Consider the following 27,331-nt stretch of genomic DNA (forward strand, 5'->3'; position numbering starts at 1 on the left):
TGGATGGAACTGGAGGGGATTATGCTAAGTGAAATTAGTCAGTCAGAGAGACAAAAATCTTATGACTTCACTCACATGAGGACTTTAAGAGACCAAACATATAAACATAAGGGAAGGGAAACAAAAATAATATAAAAACAGGGAGGGGGACAAAACAGAAGAGACTCTTCAATATGGAAAACAAACAGAGGATTACTGAAGGGGTTGTTGGCGGGGGAGGGGAATGGGCTAAATGGGTAAGAGGCATTAAGGAATCTACTCCTGAAATCACTGTTGCACTATATGCTAACTAACTTGGATGTAAATTAACAAAATAAATAAAATATTAAAAATATATATATTGGTAGTATAAGGTATTTTTCTACTTGGAAGAATCCTACAAGCTCAATGTAATAAGAGAGTTTTAGCTACAGTAACTCCAGTCTCAATAGTTTGACCTAGGTTAAACTTAACTAAGACTTAGGTTACATATTTGTAAAATGGAGATTAACTGTATTCACTACAGACAGGGTTATTGTGAGAATCAGAGGAAATGATGCGTTTTAAGATGGGGCGCCCGGGTCGTTCAGTCAGTTAAGCATCGGACTTCAGCTCAGGTCATGATCTCATGGTTCATGGGTTCAAGCCCCACATCAGGCTCTGTGCTGACAGCTCAGAGCCTGGAGCCTGCTTCAGATTCTGTGTCCTCCTCGCTCTTTGCCCCTCCCCCACTTATGACAGCATGCATTCTATTTCTCTCAAAAATAAACATTAAAAAAAATTTTAGAAAGAGCTTAGAACAGTACTTGCATATGTTTCATATATTTGTTTAACAGTATGTTGTATGTGCTGAAATTCTCTGTCATCTATTTGGCTTATATACCTTATGCCAAAGTAATACAGCTCATAGAAAAATAAGGGTTAGAACTCACAATTCAGTAAGTCATGGGAATGAAAGGCAGAGAGCATAAGGAACACAGTCGATGATATTGTAATAGCAATGCAATGAGACAGATGGTAACTACACTTATGGTGAACATAGTATAATATATAAACTTGTCAAATCACTAAGTTGTAAATCTGAAACTAATGTAATTGTGTCAACTATACTCAAATAAATTTTTTTATTTAAAAAATAACTCACAACTCAGCATCTTCCTAATATGCCCTATATCTGTAAATAAAGCCCTATTTCTCTATACTTTAGCTTGTGTAAACTTTTCTATAATAATTATTTTAAACTCATATATAGAAAAGTAGTTTGTGCACCTGGGTGGCTCAGTTGGTTGAGCATCTGATCCTTGATTTTGGCTTGGGATATAATCCCAGGGTTCCAAGATCGAGCCCCACTTCTGGCTCTGTGCTGTGTGGAGCCTGCTTAGGGTTCTATCTCTCCCTTTGTCCCCCTCCCCCGCTTGCACTCAAAAAAAAAAAAAAAAAAGGAGGAAGAAGACAAGAAAAAAGAAAAAAAGAAAGTAGTTTTAACAAATGTGCAAATGTGGATCACAGATATATGACCCAAACATTTCAAAGCAATATAAATGATTAAAACTCCATTAACCAATAGCCATTGTAACTCAATGTGAACACTAGGCTGGAAAAAAAAGATATGTTAGAACATTACATAGGGAAAAAAGTAGATGTTGGTACTATTCTAAAAGTGATATAAACCAAATCAGTCAAGTAGTATGACTTAAATTCTTGGTAAAATCCAATGAGATGAAATACTTACCCTAATAAGTATTAATAACACTAATGCTAATAATACTTGCATACTGGCCAAGCTGTCCCTGATCTCTTATTGGCAAACTATTTTTTAAATAGCCTCAATATGATAATATGATGGCTCTCATAATCCTGCTTTGGAAAATCACTATGTGTGATAAGTTATCATCTCTTTTTACACTGCCCTTTAATAAAATTAGAAAAGCAAGAACACAGTAAGTCAATGTTTCAAAGTATGCCTATTGTGTTGGCCATGACTAAATAACCCCAAAATGTTTCCAATCTCTCTAGCATATTACACACACACACACACACACACACACACAGTGTTTTAATATATATGTTAATAAAAACTGATAGCGACTTTCGGTCGATTTTACTTTTAAAACCATTCATATACATAGCACGCACAACCTAACATTTTAGTTAAAAGACTCTGCATTGAAACTGAATAGCAGGTGATTTAGCATGAGTAACAGGTCAATTATACAGAATTGTAATTGTTTCTGTGCATTGGGATTTTATGTTAAACATGGGAATGTGATGGTGAGCAGCCATATTTGATTTTAATTGCTGCAGCTTGAGTTCTCTAAAACATCACAAGAACACTAGAGAAAATGACATGAGGCAAGGGAGATGAAAATGATGCTGCAGAGGGAACTCTGGTAACAAATGTAGCTCTCTCTGAGGGACTGGCTATGATTTACAGGGAAGGATAAGCCTCTTCCAAAGAGTCTCCTCCAGCATTAGACAACCCCCTTTACTTCCCTCAGTACTGAAAGCAGAAAAGACATACTCTTCCATCAATAAATGCCTGAAGAATTGCAAACCATTTTTCAGAACAGCAAAATCTTTAGGCTTTCTTTAGCTCCTTCAACATTCTTACACTGACAAGGAAGCATTTCATACTATGCCCCAAAGAAGATAAATCTGTTCAAAATCTTTAAACAAAACAGGGGTGCCTGGGTGGCTCAGCTGGTTAAGTGTCTGGCTCTTGATTTCAGCTCAGGTCAGTAGTCTTATGGTTCGTAGGATCAAGCCCTGCATCGGGCTGACTGGCAGTGTGGACCTGGCTTGGGATTTTCTCTGCCCCTCCCTGTGCACCCTCTCTCTCTTTCTCTCTTAAAATTAATAAATTAATTTTAAAAAAAACTTTAGACAAATAAAATGACAAATCAAGCTGACAAATGAAAAAGAATAAAGGAAAAATATAGACAACCTGTAAACACAGATAAGAAATCTGTTAGAAACAGTAGTAATAGATGCACAATGAAAGGTCTTTCTTACCAATGAGCCAATGGGGAAGAGGACAATGACTCAGACACCTGAATCTTTCTTCTGCTTTCCATGAAGAGCCCTTCCTGAAAGCATTCAGGTAGCAATAGTGATGATAAAAGCACCTTGGGATAGAATTATGGGCCATAAAAATCAACTACATTTTCTGAGTATTTACTAAGCATTTTATAGGAATTATTTCATCGAATCCTTAACAGAGCTCTGTGAAGTTTGTTCTCATGTAGAGATAAGAATATTGAAACTTAGGCTTTAAGGAACATGTATGAGGTAGCACAAGAGGCACAGCTGATTCAAACCCAGTCTGTCTCACTTCAGAACTACATTGTCAATTACATTGCTCAAATGAGACACCTACATGTCAAAGTCAATAAAATATAAGGATGGTATAGCATTTGTAAAACTAAAGGACTTTTGAAATACAATTACCATTACTATTCATTGTTACTCAGTTAATATCCTCTAGACTTTAAGATTTTTTGCTCCTGACCACCCCCCAAAAATGTGTATATAGTATATATGCTTGAATTTTATAGTGATTTATTATACGTATATGAAATATTTGTTTCATAAAACTATACTCATCCTTACTACATGTAACATATTCTAATATATTCTATTCTTTTCTTTTAATGCTGGAACTAATTTCATGACCCACAAATAGGTGGCATCTTGCAATTACCAAAAAAAAATAAACAAACAAAAACAAACTCAGCTCTGGACCATAGGTGCATGTATGTTTGGAAATACAAAGAGAAGTATGAACATCCTGTCATGTTAGAACTCATACAGCCATTCTGAGAGAAGATTAAATAAAATATGTATGTGGGAAATCACTTAGCACAAAGGCATATTTGGTAAATGTTTCCACAAAACCTCTTGCAGCACTACTATCCCCAAACATTTAGAGAAGTGAAGCTACACCACCACCATCATAAGTATTATAGTCACTGAGCTGCCAGCCAAGGTTGACTTTCTGATTCTTAACCAACATCAAAGAATGGAAGTGTGCTACCTACATGCCCTTCCTGATAAAAGCAACTTCTTGTTTCCAAAAAAATTTTTATGAGCCATTTTGATACAAAAATTTTTAAAGTATATTAAACACTGACTTGACTTCTTGAAAGGACTAGACAGAATTTAGCCTTTTCAAGGACACAGGGTCACACTTCTGCACGCACAATGGTGCAGAACACTCAACTTTACAACTAGTAGATAGGTCACCTAATTCAAATCTCCCACTTTACAGATGAACAAACTGGTATCCCAAGAGGAGATGCAATTTGTTCAAAGTCACCCAATAGAAAGGTCAAGTGATTCCCATCACACCATGCTGTCACATCTATTATTGTACTATGTCGAGCACTATCTAGCAACATAGTCACAATATAAGAGCAATACTTTTGTAATTTCTCTTATGTTTGTTATTTTGGTTATCTCATTTGTTTCCCCATAATCTTTGGCAATAAAACTCTTAAGTCAAAAAAGATCTAGAGGCACCTAGGTGGCTCAGTTGGTTAAGTGTCCAACTTCAGCTCAGGTCATGATCTCATGGCTCGTGGGTTTGACCCAATTCAGGCTCTGTGATGACAGCTCAGAGCCTGGAGCCTGCTTTGGATTCTATGTCTCCCTCTCTCTCTCTGCCTCTCTCTCAAAAATAAACTTAAAAAAAAAAAAGGATCTATGTTAGGGCACCTGGGTGGCTCAGTCAGTTAAGCGTCCAACTCTGGCTCAGGTCATGATCTCCTGGTTTGTGAGTTTGAGGCTCATATAGGGCTCTCTGCTGTCAAAGCAGGACCTGCTTCGGATCCTCTGTCTCCCTCTCTTTCTGCCCCACCTTGGCCTGCACGAGTGTGTTCTCTCTCTCTCTCTCTCTCTCTCTCTCTCTCTCTCAAATAAAAATTAAAATAAAATGGATCCATGTGTTTATCCTCTGCAGGAAAAATTTTAAGCTAGCCCGTCTTAGGGAAAGAACTCCCAAAAATATAATGTCTGTGGTGTTTCAGAAAGAAAAGGGATGCAGACTGAATCACTATGTGGTCTTCAGAAAGCAAAAAGGATGCAATGAAAAGCCCACATTTACGAACAAACAGTTCTGTGGATGTGACTGTCAGAAACCTCAACCAGTCTCTGAAAATAGGCAATATCGTAAACTTCACAAGGGCAGAGACTAAGTTCTCAGTAAATGTGAGTTGAATACTCTGAAAAATGAGTGTTTGTCACTACATAATCTGGTCCCAGGCCATTGTACTGTTGGATGTAGGCTTGCACTTTAGGTGTCTGTCTCTTCCCTTTCCTATTAAGACATGAACTGTCACTTATGTCTAATGACACCACCCAAATACAGCTTTTGTAGAAGTTGATAACACTGTATCTTCTAAATAGGATGTTTCTAATATGCTCTGAGAACACTAGAATTATTTCTAAAATTAGAATAAATATGCTCTAATTAAGGGCCTGAAGGATTCCACTATGTAAGAAGCACGTCAATATTACCACAGCTCTCCTAACTTCCATCTTGCCTGCTCTTCTGTTGAATTGTTGGCTCTGAAGCAGACTGCAGATTACAGAGGTTGCCTGATGTCACCTCCATTGAAGTGTTATGTTACTGGGACTACTTTTAACCTGAAACCAAGGATACTTCTCTGTAACCTACAAAATTATCATTCCAATGTCTTTTTAAACGGCAAAATATCTTGAAAATGACGACTGTGTACCCCAACTGAAAGCCACTTTCTAGACACATCATTTATTTCCAGTTTTGTCCTCTCCTTTGAGACTCCAATCAGCCTTCCTTCCTTTTTTCCATTTTCTACTTTATTTTTCACAGTTCAAACACTTTATTTTATTCATCTGCCTTTGGGTGTCTGAGAGATATTTCCTGTATTTTGTAATCAAAAGGAAATGGACATAACTAATACATACAAAACTTTATCTTCCCATAATCTCTTCAAAACATGATCTTAAGGGAAATCTTATGATATGTAAAGTAAAAAACAAAAAACAGAAAAACACTAATCAAAGACAAAGGGATTTAAGTATTATCCACATATGATTTTACTTGAAGCAATGGTCTCTTGATGACATAACTAGAACTAAATTTACTAAAATAAAAATTACATTTCATAGCCTACTTCTTCATGTTTGTGATACATGCATGATTAACTCTGCATTTTTTCAGTAAAACTGAATCTAAGAAACGCTGCTTTTCCTAAGATTTACTCAAGCTAGTATATAGTAATGCAAACATTTTTAAGGCTACTTTCAGCAAACTATTTCAAAAAAGAAATATTCCAAACACATTAAAAATAATTCAAATTAAAGATGAACATAAAGGAAGGGAAGCAAAAATAAGATAAAAACAGAGAGGGACACAAACCTTAAGAGACTCTTAAATACAGAGAACTGAGGGTTGCTGAATGGGTGTTGGGTGGGGGATGGGCTAAATGGGTGATGGGCATTAAGAAGGGCACTTGTTGGGATGAGCACTGGGTGTTGTATCTAGTGAGGAATCACTAAATTATATTCCTGAAATCATTACACTAGATGGTAACTAAATTGGATTTAAATAAATAATTCCGATTAAATAATGATTGGAATTATTGAAGTCATTTGGGAAACAACTTTTAACTAATTTTTCCATCTTGACACGCCTAAAACCAAAGCTTCATAACATGAATTTATGCAATGTGCTTGATAAACTCAGAATATGTTCACCAGTAAGTGATATGAAAAACAACTTTTAAGATTAACTTCAAATAAGTTTTTCCCATACTTTGAGAAGAATTAGTAGCATTTAATAGGAATTAGCACTCTTATCAATTAAAATTTGAATCCAGATAGGAAAAAAATCTCTTAATGTTTCAAAAAATTTTAAAAACACCCCAACTTTCTAGGTAACAAAAAAGAAAGGCAATAATATAGAATCCAAGTATGGTATTAACAACTATTCAAAAATGGATGTTCTTCTCAGTTTCAAGATAGAGTGGAGAGAACAAATGAATAGTCTATAGGCTCCTTCCAGCTCTCATCCAACATGTGTTCACAGCAGCTACAGACAAGTTATCTGCAGCCATGCGGTTTTCAGGATGCGAATAAACATGTCTGCTGTCCTGAGAACAATTACCCAAGTGCCACTACAATAAGAATTTTTGATTAGACAACACCTGAAAGGATATCTAGTTTACCCTCTCTGTATTTAAAAACAAGGAAACTGAGGCTCAGAGAGATTAAATGCCCTAGTAATTCAAACAGGTATATTTAAATACCTGCAAGATTTAGTAACTTTTCCCAATTATTAGAGTATATTAGAGTTATATGGGTTAACTCTAAGGGTCTGAACCACTGATTCTCCTTCTGAGATGGAATGGGCCTTTGGAAATTTACCAGCTGTGTGATCTTGAGCACACCGCAACCTTTCTAAGCCCGTTTCCTCTTCTGTAAAGTGTAGAGAATACCTACTCTAACGAGGTAGTTGTGAGAATTGCATACAGCTTGTAAAGTGCTTAGCACATCGATTAGCAAATAATAAGCATTCAAAACCAGGTAGCTATAATTTTTACTCGGCCCTGGCAACATGGCTGCCCCTCCTGTTTGAGAAAACAGCTAACTCCATTCATTAACACAATGGACAGATACTCATCCACCAGAGCTTTTCAGGCCTACCACATTCTGCAAACAGGAGAAAACCCCACTCAACAACCTATTTCACCACATTTCAAACCCACCCTTTACACTGTTAAAAAACAAAATACTAACTGCTGCCAAATGTCTTCTGCCACAAGTGGTACGCTGAATTTGTCAACTCGATATTGAAGGGGATTTTCTGGCTCCACCCAAAACATGGAGAATAAATGATGGGAAAACAAGGGGAAGATAAGGTCACACACCTGAAATGAAATTCACAGAAGCTTCTTCTCAGCTCATTTAGTTGTGAGTAGATAGGTGGGTGTCAGAAAGCAAAACGCTACCTTTCAGCATCATAAAGCAGGAATAATGGCTACCTCAACAAAATACAATTCCCCAGGCCTCTCAACATAATAAAAAAGAATCCGTTTCCTGGTCCTAGTAATTAATACGCACACGGACAACACCTGAGCATCCTTCTCAAAAAAACTGAAGGCTAAGCTGTATCCGAGCTGCAATACACCCTAGGACTACATAAATATATGAAAAACTCCTACTGAAGGGCGAGACAAAATTACGGAGAATATCGCCTTGAAATCAACAAGGTGGGGATCATGTTATGCCAAAAGGCGTCTCCATTGATAAAGTCCCGATCCTCCATTCTCATGACACTGCAAAACCCACCACCCTCTAAGGAAATTACAGGAACCACCCGCAGCAACCAACCTCAGCAATCGGCATCGATCAGATCGACCCCTACTCAAATGGCGCTAAGCACCGTGGGTCCAAGCCCCTCCCTGGAGCTGCTAACTCCCGCGCTGACTCCACACTACCTCACTTCCTTCCAGTCCTCCCTGCTATGCTCAACCCCCGGCATTTCTCACCAAACTTCGCCACTGACAGAAAAGGTAGGAACGAGATAGACTTCCTACACTTTGTTCGGAGAGTACCAGAGCCACACATACCCGTCCCTATTACGATCACGTCAAACTCCGAAGGGAGATTATCCGCCATCTTGAGAGAAAACGTGTCATGTGACTATCGCTTGTGGAAATGAGATCAAGTCAGGCATTGCCCTGGTAGAAGGCGGAAGGGAAAACAGTGCATTCTGGATATTGTAGTTCTTGGGTGGCCGGTCCAGGTAGGCGGCTACATTTTATTTGAAATGTTTACGCGAATGTTAAAAGCTCAATTTATTTTCCAGGCAGAGTGCAGTGGCGCATTTAGCCTGGAGGTTTGAGGTAGTAATGAGGTGGAGATTTTCACTCTAGCTAGCTAGGATGAATGTGGGAAAACCTGGATGTTCCTTGACGATGAAGCAAGAATTGGAATATATGAAGGATGGAGTGAAATTGAAAGGGGATTGCTCTGTGAACAAAGGACATTTTCATTCCAGTCTTGAAACTGTTTCCCCCAGCGAGTCTGTTCTTTTGTTTTGGCCTCTGAGGCGTAATTTTACGCACCAACACTTTAAAACTATATCCCATATATTTTTTGCCTCCATATCTCCCCAATGAAAACCCACGAAAACCGTCTCGCCCTAGTCTAGCCCTAGTTTCGCCAGAATGGAACCTAAATTGAGTTTGCATTTGTTCTAGTTAGTCCAGCCGGACATCCGGCAGTATATATTTAGAAAATTAGCCTTGCTTTACAGCAGCGAAAAAAGATATGAAAGCATAGTAGTTGCTTGATAAGCGTCTAATGATTCTGAATCTAGTTTTTTATACATATGCACGGAGTCCATACAAGATTCTTCTGATAAGCTGCTGCAAAAATGACCATGATAAAATAGCATTTATAGTAAAGTGATTGTATTTGATGAGGGGCTTTAGGGTTCGTTGTGTAGTTATTTTATAAGCGTCTCAAAATAATTCAAAGCGAGTGCAGTAGTGGACCTTCCCTTACACAACTTGTCCTCTGAATCGTTTGTGGTTTCCCAGTCTCATTGTTGTTCCTCCAGCATGGGATTATCTTCCCATTCTCTACCTAACATATCCTTAAGATTCAGTTCAGCTTCTACCACCTCCTCCTTTTATGTCCTCCCTATATTGGGTTAAATTTCCATAGGTAGTGCTAACATTCTGTCATAGTCTTCCATATTGCCCTGAAATTATTTGCATTTAGGTTGGTTCCTATACAGTACACATATCTACATATGTACAAAAATACACACCCAGATAGGCCTAAATTATAAGACCTTCTATGACAGGGACTGTGCCTTATTTATCTTTTTACCCCCTGCATCTAACGTGGGCCTGTTGCTTAGTAGGATGCCAGTGTTTGCTGAACTGGTTAGTTCTGACTCCCTTAATAGATGGTAAGTACTGTGAATACAGGGACTGAGTATTCCATCTTTATATCTACCCACAACTATCATGTGTCATATTTTGAAGATGCTCAATACCTGTTTCTTTGCTAAGGTTCCATGAAAATTCTTTAAAACTGTACTTTACTGGGGTTGGGTTTTGTTTTGTTTTGCTGCATTTTGCCATAATCTTTAGCAACATTTTACATGTTTTGTTAATTTATTTTATGGGTTATCTGGATGTATTGAACAATTCTTTTGTGATACGGTCCTCTGATGAATATTTTGTGTAAGAGATTTCTTTGAGAAGTGTAAGGTATTGTTCAGTAAATCACTCTGCCATTTGCCTTGATATGAAAAGAAAGTTTTGAGTACTATCAGAAGTGAAATAGATCTTATCTGTTAGATCTATGAGATTCTTAATACCATCAGTGGAAATGAAAATTAATAGATTTCCCAGAGTAAACACAGGAAACTTTCCAAAATCTCCTTTAACAGTGAGAAGTTATGGATGGGTAGTTAAAAACATGATAAATTAAGGTATCTCTATCATACTTTGGCAATATCTGTATACTTGTGTGTGTATCTTTTTCAATATGAGTGTATCTTTCTATGGATTCAGAAATTTTATAACAAGTAGACACACTTATGGATTCAGAAATTTTATAACAATCAGACACACTGTGAAGACACTACTTATCATTTCATTCAATTTTCCTCAAATATTTATTGAATACCTACTATGTGCAAAACACTGATTTAGATGATGGAATTACAGCAATGAATAAAACAGACAAAAACCTCTGACTTCATTAAATTTACATCTAATAGGGTATAAAACAAAATAAACAAGTAATTGCTCTGTCATGCTAATATTCCAATATGTTTTGCCTCAAATGTGAAATCCCTTTTATTCTGAAGTTAGAAAGCAGGACCCTTGGAAAAACAAAATTGCCAGCCTATATTTAGCTGTCCTTTATTATACACTCTCTGAACATGGAAAATATGGTTACATTAGAAAAAATTAAAGCCTCTGCATGAAGAAAGTGTTCAAAATACCTTTTATTTCAAATGTATTTTTATAGATCTCCTGTAAAGACAAATATAGGGGTTGATAATGTCAGTAAAATAGCATGAAGCAAAGCAGCTTAATTGCTGTCTATTCTGTTATTCTAAGGATGTCTATTTTTTAGAAGTGAAATATTTTATTTGGATAAGTCATAGTACGAGATGATGGATACATATTGACTTACCCTATTAAATCACTGGGATCCTAATTTTGTACTTAATGGTTTCCTGAGTTGAAAACCATGATTCCCTGAATATTTACCTTGTATTCAGAAGGTTACATAACTGTGTGATCTGACATAACAAATGTTTATAAACTGGTAATTTAATGGTCTCTATCCCTGGCCTTTCCTTTGAGCTCCAGATCCATATATCCAATCCCTTACTCAACATCTCTTCTGAACATGGCCACTACTGAACTCCTGAACATTTCAGCCCCACTCCCAAACCTCTTCATCCAGTGTTCCCTACCTCAGAAATGGTACTACCTTCTAATTAGTTACTCAAGTCAAAAACTTAAGAACTATCCTTGATATATCATTCTCTTTCACTCTTAAACCAATTCATCATCAACTCTTGCCATATCTATCTCAAAGTTATATTGTAAACATACCCACCTCTCAATCTGGATTGCCCCCGTAATCTCTTGCCTAGACTACTACAATAGGCCCCAGCTCGACCCTTGATTTATGCTTGCTTCTCTCCAGTCCACTGTAGAGGAGAGTAAACTCTTAAAAATTCAAATCTAGGGGCATCTGGGTGGCTCAGTCATTTTAGCGGCTAACTCTTGATTTCAGCTCAGGTCATGATCTCACGGTTTGTGAGGTTGAGCCCTGCATCAGACTCCACACTGTCAGCACAGATTGGGATTCTTTCTCTCCCTCCCTCTCTCTCTGCCCCTACCCTGCTTGCACTCTTTCTCTCAAAATAAATAAACTTTTTTTAAAAAAGATTAAAAAAATTTTTTAATTCAAATATAAGGGCACCTGGCTGGCTTAGTTGGTGGAGCATGTGGCTCTTGGTCTCAGAGTTGTGAGTTCAAGACCCACATTGGGCATAGAGGTTACTTAAAAATTAGATCTTAAAAAAATTCAAATCTAATTATGTCCTCCCCTACCTAAAATCGACATGATTTCCCATTACTCTTAAAATACACTCCAAAATTTTAAGCATGGTCTAAAAGTCCCTGCTGAACTCTCCAGGCTCTTCTCATACCTGTCACCCTTCTCTCTCTAAGCTCCATCCATATTGTCTCTCCTTCATTTTGTCTGATACACCATGCTCCTTCCTTCTTCAGGGCCTTCATTCATGTTCTTCCATATTCCTGAGGTATACTTTTGTCCTTCTTCTCCCTTTCTCTTAGCTTAATCCTACTCATTTTGCAGTTCATTCAGAATATCACTTTCTCTTGTAAGTCTTCATCTAATCCTCAATCTACCTTAAGTCTCCTTTCACCCTATACTTCTCCTTTGTTCAACTTTTCATGATTGGAAATATCAAATTACTTATGCAGTTTCTTATTTTACATCTGTTACCCTCCTAGGAGGTGAGTTATGCAAAGGCAAGGGCCATACCTATGTTTTTCATCATTATATTTCCAGTACCATCAATCAATGCCTAGCATATAGTAGGCACTGAAAAATATCTGCTGAAATCCCACTTCTGGGTATATATCCAAAGCAAAGAAAATCAATATCTCAAAGATATATCTGCACTCCTATGTTCATTGCAACATTATTCACAGTAGCCAAGATATAGAAACAACTTCAGTGTTCATCAACAGATGAATGGAGATATACACACACACACACACACACACACACACATATATATACACACACACACATAGACACATATATGTTTACATAGATTTATACAAAGGAATATTAATCATCCCTTAAATAGAGAAATTCTGCCACGTGTATTTTTTTACATAATATATTTAGGAGATCCTGTGTTCTCAGAACATATAGGGACACCTCATTTGTAATGCTTTCCTATAATTCCATTGTATGAATATGACATGATTTTACTTAATATTCCTCTATTGATGGATATTTAGTTTTTTCCTACAAGAAATGATATTGCAACGAACATCATTTTCTTGGAGAGGCAGTATAGAATAATGGTTATGAGTTCAGACTCTTCGCCAGACTTCCTAGGTTGGAGTCCCAATTTTATCTTCTACCAACTGAATGGTCTCAGATAAGTTACTTAACATTTCTTAACCTCAGTTTCCTCATATGTAAAATTGCAACAATAATATAACTTACCTCCCATGGGAGTTATGAGGGGTAAATAAAGCCCTTAACACTGTATTTGATGGTAGTAAGCACTCAATAAATAGTAGCAGCAGTAGTAGTGGTGGTAATAGCAGCAGCAGTCATTGTGAGCATGTGGGAGATACCAACTTCCATCAATCAGATTGGCAAAAATGAAATTATTTGATAACATACAGTATTGATAAACTTCTGAGGGAGCAAGCTCACTCATACAGTGCTAATGGAAGTGGAAATTGATACAATTTGTTGAAAGAAATTTGGCAGTATTTGTCAACATTTTAAATGCATATATTTGGTGATTCAGCATTTTCTCATTTTAAATTTATCCTGCAGACTAGTGAATTGTTTTATTCATATGTCAAATGATATGACACCATATTGATCCTCTCAATATTTCTCTGACTTTTGGGTTTTAAATTCATGTGACCAAAACAAAACCTTTCATGTTAATAGTTATTTTTGACATGTGGTATTATAGAATATGTAATTTTTTCTTAAGTAAAATACAAATTCTCTCCTTCCCTAATAGCTTGGGAATTGAACATATAAGCATATTTAAGAAAGGCTTATATAAATTCAAGGACTGTAAAAGTTAGTACTATGAGGGTAGGGATCTTTGTTCACTGACTCCTAAGCATCTAGAAGATGCCTGTAATTGAATGAGCTTAATAAATGTTTCTTAAATGCTGAAGGAGTGGAGATCTAAAATAATCCCCTATGAAACACCTTTCAGTGCCATGGCCAGCCTTTTTCCCAAAGTGTCTTCTGGGGAAAAGTAATTCTGTAGGATGTTAATAGGGGTTGCACTATCAAATACAATTAGAGAGCAATAAAAGTCAAATGGTTTCTTTACTGGAGGATTCTTCAGATATTTTATAATAAATATACATGTGAGCTATGAAGATTTCTTAATAACCTTAAAAAAATTTTTAGTATACTTGACAAAATAACTTTTAAAGGAAGAACATACTTTGGGAAACACTAGGCTGGACTATTGGTCTAACTCAGAATAACATTTCTTGTGTGTTTCACAGATGATGTTTTTGTCCCACCATCATTAAGACACAGCAAAAAAATTTCTAGGAGTGATAATGGGACCAGATGGACCAGAACTATTACATACATACTCGTTCCAAATGTCAGTGTTACTAGTACAGTTTATGATCCAGCAGTCATATAATTTTACACACCCATGTGTGCACACATGTACACACACAAATTCAATTCACTACCATGGAATCTCATTCTTACTATATTGTAAACAACCAAACTTACCAGACACTGATCTAGTATAAACTAAAGTAAGAGTGCCAGATAAACCACCGATACTCTGAGTTTAAGTTTACAAGAGCTTCTTAGAAAATAGTTATGTCTGTATGAATGTGTATCTCTTAACACTGTGAAAAACAAGCAATAACAGTTAAGGAAGTAAATTATTAACTCCTTAATACAAGTTCCACACTTACAAAGGAAAAACTTTTTTTTTAATGCAGAACTAATGTTTGAGCTTGCTTTGAATTAAAAATTTTCTATCTCTAACCCTGTGGTTGTAGTGATAATAAAAATTCATGAGCACAAGTATTCTGGACAGTAAAACATAGCTGGAAGTGGAGAAAATCCAGTCTACTGGAGAATAACCTGAAACTACCCAAAGTTGTACTTTTGTGAGCATACGCACTCTTTGAGGTAACCCAGTTGAAGTCAGCTTGGACTTTTCCATTTCAAATATGTACAAATATTATCCCATCATACTTTTTTCTGTTGTATAAAATTCAGGTTCTTTGAGTTCATGTTCATTTCTACCTTTCAACAATAATCAATGTTGTGAGAGCAATTATTTCCACTATATCAGAAATATGTTTTAAATACGAGTTTTAGTATCAAAATGATTATTTGTACTTTTGTATTTGTCAGTTTATTCAATACAGAAATATTCAGAATACATTTGTATTTTTTCACTTTCCTTGCAAAACAAAACAAAAAAGCTATGAATAATTTGGTGGGAATTTCACAAATCCTTACAGATAGTCTTGCTGTTCTTCTTGTATCTGTTTAATTGTAATGTCGGTAATAGAAAACAACATACTAAATTTTGCATGGATGAATAAGCACATTCAATAAGGAAGATTTAATAGAGTAAATCTAATACTGGATTAAACATTTTCTGCATAACAGACCATAAAATGGGCATTTATTTTACCAATGGATCCTTGGCATTAGAAGTAAATAGAAGTGCATACCAACGTAATTAAACTGAATATTCAGTGGCCTGATTGCAAAGTTTTCCTACATTTTGTTATGGTAACATCCTGTTAATTAGAATTGTCTAAACATATTCAAGCACACATATTGAAAAAGTTACGTATAAACATTTCATTTGCATTTCATCATTCAGTAAATCAATTTGTTTTATTATCCTCAGAGTTTGAACATAATAAACTTTCTGTATGATTGCACAAAGTAAAAAATTCAAATATATGGATGGGGTGCCTGAGTGGTTCAATTAGTTAAGCATCCGACTCTTGATTTCAGCTCGGGTTATGATCTCACAGTTTGTGAGTTCAAACCCTGCATCAGGCTCTGCACTGGCAGCACAGAGTCTGCTAGGGATTCTCTCTCTCCCTCTCCTTCTGCCCCTCCCCCACTCACACATGCATACATATGCTCTCTCTCTCTCTCTTAATTTCTCAAAAATAAAATTAAATTAAAATAAATTAAGAATGGGGTACCTGGGTGACTCAGTCAGTTGTGTCCTACTCTTGGTTTCGGCTCACGTCATGATCTCACAATTGGTGAGTTTGAGCCCCACATCAGGCTCCATGCTGACAGAGTGGAGCCTGCTTTGGATTCTCTCTTCCCTCTCTCTCTGCCCCTACCCCACTCACGTGTGCTCTCCCTCTCTCTCTCTGAAAATTAGTAAACTTAAAAACATTTAAATATAAAGAATGAATGAATGAGTGAACACATGAAAACTGCAATATGGGATGGGTTCACATTTGAATAATATTTGATTTTTCATTTTTCATTAAAAAATCTTTTTTTATTAAAAATGTTTGCTTATTTATTTTGAAAGAGAGAGATAGAGCACAAGTGGGGAGGGGCAGAGAGAGAGGGAGACAGAAATCCCCAGCAGGCTCCACGCTGTCAGTGTAGAGCTTGATGCAGGGCTCGAATTCACCAACCCTGAGGTCATGACCTAAGCTGAAGTTGAACACTTAACTGACTGAGTGACCCAGGCACCCCATAATAAGAAAAAACTTCTTAATTTAAAGATATATTTAATCTCAGAGGGTGAATTATTCCCCCCAAATTTGCTTACAAAACCTCATATCAAAGTTTTTAACATGGCTATTCATAATAAAATTTTCAAATATTCTATAGTTTGTACTAATAGTCTCTCTTATTACTGGTATTTTATCAGTATAGTTTTTTTTACTATAATGCATATATGTTGTTTTTCAATGCAAAAGCATTTTTAATTAATTAATCTTTATCAGGAAATAGTTGAATAACCTAAGATTCAGAACTTTTATTTTCTTTAATCCTCAAGGATAATGTTTTATTCAGTCAATGTATGACTCAAACCATTAGGAATAGAGTCATTTCATGTTTGGACTAACTTTGTGACAAGTTTGACTATAATGAGGCCATTTGAACTATATTTTATATTCCTTATAGGTACAAAATAGGAGTGTGGAGAGAAATGTATGAAATACCTGCTAAAAAACAGGAATTGTCTCTATATTTCTATAGTACTAATGTCTACCACTGCCACTTTACCTTCTCATGGATGCTTTCCCTCCTTCCTCCTGCCAAAAGGCTACAGTCATGTTTTAAATGCCACATGACTTCAAGCCTCTAACGATAGTTGATTGAGGACAAAGAATAAAGCTGACCCAAGAGAAACCATGGCTTGCAAAGATTTATGCCTAAACTTGAGGCCTGTTTTAAAAAGATAACCTGAGCCAATCAGACTCCCTTTTCAGGAAATTCTAAATAAATGACATAGAAGATGCAGTATAACAAAAGCCAAAACAAAATACTAAGATTCAACTTCACTGTAAGGTGAGTTGGAGCAGCCATTATGTAAGGCATCCATCTTTTGTATGCACTTAATGAAGATAGGTACTAGAGGAAGTCAACTGCTAAAGAGAAAGGAGAGTAGAGGAGATACGGAGAGAGGAGTATGATTGCCATGAGAGCAAGAGCAAGTTCCTGCCCTGAGAGAAGAGTTGTGATCTCTGTCCCATGAAGATCAGCTGTGTTTTGTTTTATCCTTCAATTCCTATAAACTCCAGTGTATCCTTACAGTAAAACCCCCTTTTCTTCAGGTAGCTTGGATTAATATTGAGACCAAAAGAGTTTTGTTTAAAAGATTTTAAAGTGCCCATGTATCCAAGAACAAATTAGTACACAGGCCCTATAAAACAAGAGGCAATTACAGACAGTTCTTTGTAAACTATTTCTCCACCTGAAAATTACAGCTTAAAGAGGCTTTAAAATTATTTTTTAATGTTTATTTATTTTTGAGAGAGACAGAGTATGAGCTGGTGAGGGGCAGAGAGAGAGGAAGTCACAGAATCCGAAGCAGGCTCCAGGCTCTGAGCTGCAGCACAGGGCCCAATGTGGGACTCAAACTGCGAGATCTTGACCTGAGCTGAAGTAGGCCGCTTAACAGACTGAGCCACCCAGGCACCCCTGAAAGAAGTTTTTATTAGCACTATTAAAATGCTAGAAATATTAATTCAAGTCTAAATAATGCTCAAGAACTCATAGGATGAAAACATATTTTTAAAAAATTGATCGGGGCGCCTGGGTGGCGCAGTCGGTTAAGCGTCCGACTTCAGCCAGGTCACGATCTCGCGGTCTGTGAGTTCGAGCCCCGCGTCAGGCTCTGGGCTGATGGCTCGGAGCCTGGAGCCTGTTTCCGATTCTGTGTGTCCCTCTCTCTCTGCCCCTCCCCCGTTCATGCTCTGTCTCTCTCTGTCCCAAAAATAAATAAAAAACGTTGAAAAAAAAATTTAAAAAAAAAAAAAAATTGATCTCTCCTTTTGCCTTCAGCTCATTTCATAGCCAAATTACTCCAGGCAGCTGGAAAAAGCTATTTTTATCCTTAAAACCTCTGGGGAAGTGCACTTCATTCTTTTTTGCCCATTTATTCATGGTTAGGAATCTCTGTCACTGCAATATTGGTTTCTGTAATTTTTAATGTTAAATTTGGAGTATTAAGTGATGTATTAAAATATTAATATGACATCATGACATGATTGAAAATAAAACAACTAATGCCAATTCATCCTAGCATTCAAACCTCCATACAAACCTCCATATAAGCATGGTATCATATGGAGTCTGTCAGAAACAGTATATATTATATATAACTATCAAAACACATGAAATTAGCTGCATTAATGGTGGAACCTCAGTTTCAGTCCTAATTACAGTAGTATGCAAATTACACGTATTCATCAAGATGGGAAAATCAAAACTGTGGCAGCCAGCCAGCCTCCAAAATGGCATCAATGGGACTCATATCCTGGAAGTCATGCCCTTGTGCAGTCCCTTGCCACATAAAATCAGCTAGCCTGTGTACAAATAGGATTTTGTGGAAATGATGAAGTGTGACTTTAGAGGACAAGTCATTTAAGACATTGCAATTTCCACCTTAATCTGTCTAGGATCACTTGCTCTGGGAAAAGTCAGCTGTCATTTCATGAGACATTCCAACAACTCTTTGGAGAGGTCTATGTGGTAATAGCTTTTGCACATATGCAGCAGGGAACCAAGGCCTCTTGCCAGCAGCCATGTGAGCCATGTGGTTGATCCATCTTGGAAGTGTATCTTACATCTCCAGTTAAGCCTTCAGATGACTACAGCCTCAGCTGCCATCTAGACTGCAACCTCATGAGAGACCCCAAAACAGAACCACTCAGCTAAGCTACTCCTGAAATCTTGGTTCATAGAAACTGTGAGATAATAAAGGTTTATTCTTTTAAGACACTAATTTCTTTTCTTTTTTAAAAATTGTGTAGTTCTTTAATGTTTATTTATTTTTGAGAGAGACAGAGAGAGATAAAGCAAGCAGGAGAGGAATAGAGAGAGGGAGACCTAGAGAATTCCAAGCAAGCTCTGTCCATGCTGTCAGCACAGAGTCCAACACAGGTCTTGAACTCACCAAACCGTGAGATCATGACCTGAGCCAAAATCAAGAGTTGGACACTTAACCGACTGAGCCACCCAAGTGCCCCTAAAACACTAATTTCTTAGGTGGCTTTGTTATGCCCAGAATTCGTGATCCCCAAAGACCGCTAGGGAGCCGAGTCCGATGTAAAAGCAAAAGAGCCTTTATTCGAGCTAGCTCGAGCTCAATCCCCTACCTGCACCGACGCAGCGGTGAGATACCAGGGAGAGAGAGCGAGTTTCAAAAGGACAAAGGTTTTATTGGGGCCTAGGGGCAGTTGGTGAGGTAATGGCTGTGGCCTCAGCCGATTGGCTGGGGAAGTGTCCGAGTCCTGTTAGGCAGGTGAGCGGGAGGTTACTCAAGGGGAGGAGGCGTGGTCAAGGTGAAGGACACAGAACAAGATGGAGTTGGCTGGCGTAGGCCCGCCCTTTCAGCTTCTTATTCAGCATTTGGTAGCTAGTAAAAAAATAGCACTGTAATCTGAAGATGACATTTCAATCATGCTTTCTCATGGAGAGAGCTGCCACTGCTACATCCAAAAAATCTATGCCCCATCCCATCCCAATATTTTAGTCAAATCAAGCCCTAATCTAACCTTCCCAGCATTATATACCACCACTCCTCCACTACCTATACTCTGATCCAGCAAAACTGGTCAATTCACTGTTTCCTGAACATTTTTATGTCTCCATGTATTAATTTTTTTCTCTCACTGAAAAGCATTTATTTTTCCTATCTTTATTGTAAAATCACACATTTCCTTCAGAATCCTTCTGAGCTGCCACCTGCTTCATGCAAGCTTTACTGATGATCTCTGAAATTGGTTTATATGCCTTTTTCCATTTAAGTCCTGTATTATTGGAGACTATGTTAGTTGCAAGTGACATAATCCCACCTCAGACTAGCTCAAGCAAAAAGGACATTTACTGAAGGGAAATTGGCAGTGTAATAAGAGAACACTACACTTGTGTCATCCCATGAAAACAATTGGATAACTATAAAATCATCTTAAATACCCCAGAAATTTATCTGAAGATTGGCAGAACAAATTCCAAAACTGAAGGTAGAGAAAGGCCACATCAAAGAAGGTAGAAAGTGCACAGATGTAGTCTGAGAGAGAAATGGTTCGTGGCTGCTGCATTGGGGAGGGAGCCACAGTTGCATAGAAGGGCAAGAGACAGACTAGCACACAGGGGAGTGTATGGGGGGAAATAAATCCTCATAGCAATTTTCTTGGAAAGCACAAGGGACTAAATTTTGTGAGTTCTTGCAACCAGTGAGGGTTAAAGCCTGAATTTTTAAAGGTTAGCAGGCATGGCTTGAATAGAGCCTGAGGGCATTGGGGCTGTTCTTGGACAGAAGGCAGGGCCAACAGCCCATGGACATGCAGCATGGAAACAGCAATCTGAAGAGTGCCTGGGGCACACAGTGGGGAGGTTATTTGCTCATCTCCGAGTGTGTCCCAGAGAGGCAGCATTCATATAGAGAGACCCCTCTCAGAACAAAAGAACTGACAGGTGCCATTTTCCTCCCTCACCCTTCAGCATAAGCACAGGACCACCTGCGGGAACCACCGCACAGCAGATACTCGCTACCTAATTTGCTTACAACAAACCCTACCTCCCACGCTCTAGGTGAACCCCCCCTTCCCAGTCACACTTGCCTCAGTCCCAGCATGGCAGGCCCCCTCACCCAGAAGACAAGTTTAGATACCTGCCTACACCTCATCTCCTGACTCAGGAAATTTGCAGGGCCTTGGTTCCAGCAGCAGTGACAACTGGTCTTATTTCACAAGCAGACCAGAGCACATCTGGTAAGATTGCACCACATTTAGGCCAGAGACCCAACACTGTCCACAATAAGCAAAGAGAGCCTCTGCAGATGACTGGCCTGAAGGATAAAGTAGTCAGCACAAAACAGTAGCATGCATGCAGCACACATTGGAGACACTCCTGGTGCACCAGGATCTGGGAAACATGGGACACTACATGGCAGGGCACTATAGGACCTCTTCTTTATAAGGCTATTATCCTCAAGAATAGGAGACATAGGTGACTTTCATAACATAAAAAATCAGGATCAGAAACTTAGAAAAGATGAGAAGACAGAGTAATTTATCCCAAATGAAAGAACAGGACAAGTCCATAAGATATAAGTAACATGCCAGATAGACAATTTAAAGTAATGATCATATATACTCACTGCATTTGAGAAAGAAGTGGAAGGCATCAATAAGACCCTTAACACAGAGATAAGGAATAGCATGGCAGAGTTAAAGGGCTCAATAAACAAAATAAAAACATTACTGATGGAATGAACAGCAATCTGGAAGATGCATAGGAACAAATTAATAACCTAGGAGACAGAGTAATGGAAATAATCAAGCTGAACAAATGAGCAAAAAAAGAATTATGCAAAATGAGAATAGGCCTAGGGAACTCAGTGACTCCATCCAATGTAATAATATTTGTATTATAGGAGTCCCAAAAGAAGAATAGAGAGAAAAAGGAACATAAAATTTATTTGAAGAAATAATAGCTGAAAACTTCCCTAATCTGGTAAAGGAAACAGATACCTATGTCTACAAGGCACAGAGAACCCTAACAAATTCAACAAAATCAGGTGCACACCAAAATATATTGTAATTAAACTGGCAAAATATACCCACAAAGAAAAAAAATTTAAAGGATCAAGGCAAAGGAAGACAGTAACATACAAGGGGAATATTGTAAGATATCTAATATCTCAAAATATCACTATATTATTGAGCAGAAGCTTTCTAGGCCAGAAGGGACTCAAATGATATATTTGAAGTGCCGAATGGGAAAAATATGCACCCAAGAATACATTATCCAACAAGGCTATCATTCAGAATATAAGGAGAAATAAAAAGTTTCCCAGACAAACAAAAAATAAGAAGTTAATGACCAGTAAGCCAGCCCTGCAGAAATATTAAAGGGGACACTTTGGAAAGACCAAAAGTGACAGCATGAAGGTAGAAAACACAAAAGCCATAAAGAGGAATATGTCTGTAAAAAAATCAGTCAAGCAACTTACAAAATAAAAGGATTTAAAATATGATACAATATACCTAAAACATTGGGAAAGTGAGGAGTAAAGAATGGGTTCAAATTTAAAAGACCATCATATGAATATAGACTGCTATTTGCAAAAGATGTCATATAAAGACCTAATGGACACAAAAAATAAAAAAAATAACTAATGAATATGCAAAGAATAAACAGAAATCTAAATATATCACTAAAGAAAACCAGCAAACAATGCAAAAGAGAAAGACAAGAAAGGATCAGAGAAAATCTTCAAAAACACTCAAGAAAGAAGTAATAAAATGGCAATAAGTACGATTCTATTAATAATTACTTTGAATGTAAATGGACTAAGCTATCAAAAGAAATAGGGTGACAGGATGGATAAAAAAAAAACAAAACTCACTTATAGGCTGCCTACAAGAGACTCATTTAGACCTAAAGACATCTGCAGATTGAAGCTGAGGAGATGGAGAAATATTTATCATGTAAATGGACTTCAAAAGAAATATGGACTAGGAACACTTATATTGGACAAAGTAGAATTCAAAACAAAGACTGTAACAAGAGACAAAGAAGGACACTATATAATAATAAAGGAGAAAATCCAACAAGAACATATAATAATTGTAAATATTTATGTACCCAACATGTAGCACCCAGATATACAAAAAGTTAATAACAAATGTATAGAAAATGATGGGTATAATACAGTAATAGTAGGGGAATTTAACACTCCACTCACATCAATGGACAAATCATGTAAATAGATAATCCACAAGGATAATGACTTTGAATGATACACTAGAACGGATGGATTTAACACATATATTCAGAACATTCCATCCTAAAACAATACACATTCATTTCAAGTACACATGAAACATTCTCCACAATAGGTTACATATTAGCCCGTAAACAATCCTCAACAGGGTGCATGTCTAGCTCCGTTCATGGAGCATGCAACTCTTGATCTTGGGGTTGTAAGTTTGAACCCCACCTTGGGTGTAGAGATTACTTAAAAATAAAATCTTAAAAGAAATAAAACCTCAACAAATTTGAGAAGATCAAAGTCATACCATGCACCTTTCTGACCACAATGCTGTGAAACTAGAAATCAATCCCAAGAAAAAATCTGGAAAGACCACAAATACATACATGGGGGTTAAATAACAAGCTACTAAACAATGAATGGGTCAATGAGGAAATAAAATAAAAAAAAACCCATGGAAACAAATGAAAATGAAAACACAAAATGAAAACAAACCTTTAAGATGCAGGAAAAGCAGTTCTAAGAGGGATGTTTATACTAATATAGACATACCTCAAGAAGCAAGAAAAATCTCAAATAACAACCTAATTTTACACATAAAGGAAATAGAAAATGAACAATAAAACCTAAAATGAACACTATAAAGGAAAAAATAAAGATAAGAGGGGAAATAAATGATATAGACACTAAAAACAAACAATAGAAGACATCAATGAAACCAGAACGAGGTTATTTGGAAAAGTCAATAAAATTGACAAGCTTCTACCCAGACTTATCAAGGAAAAAACAGAAAAGACTACATAAAATCACAAGTGAAAGAGGGGAAATAATAACAAACACCAGAGAAATACAATTATAAGAGAATATTATGAAAAAATATATGCCAAAAAATTGGACAAACTAAAAGAAATGGATAAATTCCTAGAACCATATGAACTACCAAAACTGAAACAGAAAGAAATAGAAAATGTTAACAGACTGATAATCAGCAAAGAAATTTAATCAGTACCCAAAACTCCCAACAGACAAAAGTCCAGGACCAGAGGGCTTCACAGGTGCATTCTACCAGACATTTAAAGAAGAGTTGATACCTATTCTTCTCAGAATATTCCAAAAAATAGAAACTGAAGGAAAATTTCCAAATTTATTCTATGAGGCCAGCATTACCCTGATTCCAAAAACAGATAAAGGCAATACATAAAAAAGAACTACAGGTCAATATCTCTGATAAACACAGATGCAAAAATCCTCAACAAAATGCTAACAAATCAACTCTGACAATACATTAAAAATTATTCACCACAATCCAGTGGGATTTATTCCTGGTTTGCAGAAGTGGTTCAATATCCACAAATCAATCAAAATGATACATCACACCAATAAAAGAAAGGATAGAAACCATATTATCCTTTCAATAGATGCAGAAAAAGCATTTGACAAAATACAACATCCATTCATGATAAAAACTCAACAAAGTAGGTATAGAGGAAACATACTTCAACATAATAATGGCCATATTTGAAAAACTGACAGCTAACATCATTCTTAATGGGCAAGCACTGATAGCTTTTTCCCTAAGATCAGGAATAAGACAAGGATGTCCCCTCTCACCACCTGTATTCAGCATATTACAGGAAGTACTAACCACAACAATCAAACAACAAAATGAAATATCCAAATTGGTAAAGAAGAAGTAAAACTTTCATTATATACAGATGACATTATATGATCTATGGAAAACCTGAAAGACTCCACCAAAAAACTGCTAGAACTGACAAATGAATTCAGTAAATTTGCCAGATACAAAACCAATGTACAGAAATCTGTTCCATTTCTATACATCAAATGAAGCAGCAGAAAGAGAAATTAAGAAAACAATCCCACTTGCAATTGCACCAAAAATAATAAGATACCTAGGAAAGATCTTTACTCTGAAAACTATAAAACACTGATGAAAGCAATTGAAGAGGACACAAAGAAATGGAAAGACTTTCTGTACACGTGGATAGGAATATTGTTAAATATTGTTAAAATATTGTTAAAATGTCTATACACCCAAAGCAACCTACACATTTAATGCAATCCCTATCAAAATACCAACAGCATTTTTCACAGAGCTAGAACAAACAATCCTAAAATTTGTATGGAACCACAAAAGTCCCCAGATAACCAAAACAACCTTAAAAAAGAAAAGTGAAGCTGGAGGTATCACAATTTTGGACTTCAAGTTATATTACAAAACTATAGTAATCAAAACAGTATGGTACTCGCTCAAAAATAGACACTTAGATCAATGGAACAGAATAGAAAATCCAGGAATAGACCCAAAATTCTATGATCAACTAATCTTTGACAAAGCAGGATAGAATATCCAATGGGAAAAAGACTCTTTAGCAAATATTGTTGAGAAAACTGGACATCAACACACGAAAGAATGAAACTGGACCACTTTACTACACCATACACAAAGTAAATTCAAAACAGATCAAAGACCTAAATGTGAGATCTGAAACCATAAAAGTCCTAGAATATAACACAGACAGTAACTTCTCTGACAGCAGCCATAACAAGTTTTTCTAGATATGTCTCCTGAGGCAAGGGAAACAAAATAAAACTGAACTATTGGGACTTCATTAAGATAAAAATCTTCTGCACAGCAAAGGAAACAATCAACAAAACTACAAGGCAACTTACAGAATGGGAGAAGATATTAGCAAATGACATATCTGATAAAGGGTTAGTATTCAAAATATATGAATAATTTATAAAACTCAACACCCAAAAAGCAATCCAATTTAAAAATGAACAAAAGACATGAACAGTTGTCCAAATCATCCATATGGCCAACAGACACATGAAAAGATAGTCATCATCACCATCAGAGAAACGCAAATCAAAACTATAATGTGATATCACCGCACATCTGACAGAATGGCCAAAATCAACAACACAGGAAGCAACAGGTGTTGGCGAGGATGTAGAGAAAAAGTAACCCTCATGCACTGTTGGTGAGAATACGAACTGGTGGAGTCACTGTGGAAAACAGTATGGAGATTCCTCAAAAAGGTAAAAATAGTACTACCCTATGATGCAGCAATCACACTACTGAATATTTACTGAAATAATACAAAAACACTAATTCAAAGGGATATATTCACCCCAATGTTTATAGCATTATTTACAATAGCCAAGATATGGAAGCAGCTCATGCGTTCATCAATTAAGGTTAAAGAAGACTTGGTGTATACACACACACACACACACACACACACACACACATACATATATACATACACACACACACACACATATATATACACACATTGTGTGTATATATATAGTGTATATATATACATATATATATGTATACACCTACAATGGAACATTATTCAGCCATAAAAAGGAATGATGTCTTGCCACTTGTTATGTCATAGATGGAGCTGGACAGTATAATGCTAAGAGAAATAATTCGCTCAGAGAAAAACAAATACTATATAATTTGACTCATATGTGGAATTTAAGAAAGGAAACAATTGAGCAGAGGGAAAATAGACCAACCAAGAAACATACTCTTAACTATGGAGAGCAAAGATATGGTTACCAGAGGGGAGGTTGTTGAGGTATGGTTTAGATGGGTGATGTGGATTATGGAGTGAATTTTTTGTGATGAGCACTGGGTGATGTATAGAATTGTTGAATCACTATATTGTACACATGAAAATAATATAATATTGTTCTTGGAGCGCCTGGGTGGCTCAGTTGGTTGAGCGTCTGACTTCAGCTCAGGTCATGATCTCACAGCTCATGGGTTCGAGCCCCATGTCGGGCTCTGTGCTGACAGCTCAGAGCCTGGAGCTTGTTTTGGATTCTGTGTCTCCCTCCTTCTCTGCCCCTCCCCCACTCACGCTCTGTCTCTCTCTGTCTCTCAAAAATGAATAAAATTAAGAAAGAGAATTTAAAAAATTAAGAAAGAGAACAAATATTTTTTTTAATGTTTTTATTTTATTTTTGAGAGAGAGCGAGAAAGAGAGAGACAGAGCACAAGCAGGGGAG

The 27,331-nt window shown here is 36.8% G+C and overlaps 1 protein-coding gene across 4 annotated transcripts in view; it reads right to left on the reverse strand.

Annotated features, from left to right (window-relative positions):
- CHM (CHM Rab escort protein) overlaps positions 1 to 8,668 on the reverse strand; it is a 240,702-nt gene extending 232,034 nt beyond the window's left edge. For all 4 annotated transcript variants that reach the window (XM_058714187.1, XM_058714185.1, XM_058714186.1 and 1 more), the window contains exon 1: positions 8,589 to 8,668. In XM_058714187.1, the coding sequence (XP_058570170.1) occupies positions 8,589 to 8,637 (49 nt within the window). In that variant the 5' untranslated portion in view covers positions 8,638 to 8,668. The remainder of the gene's footprint in view (positions 1 to 8,588) is intronic.
- Positions 8,669 to 27,331: the final 18,663 nt, after the last annotated feature.

This window comes from Neofelis nebulosa, chromosome X (assembly GCF_028018385.1).
Source record: "Neofelis nebulosa isolate mNeoNeb1 chromosome X, mNeoNeb1.pri, whole genome shotgun sequence".
NCBI lineage: Eukaryota > Metazoa > Chordata > Mammalia > Carnivora > Felidae > Neofelis > Neofelis nebulosa.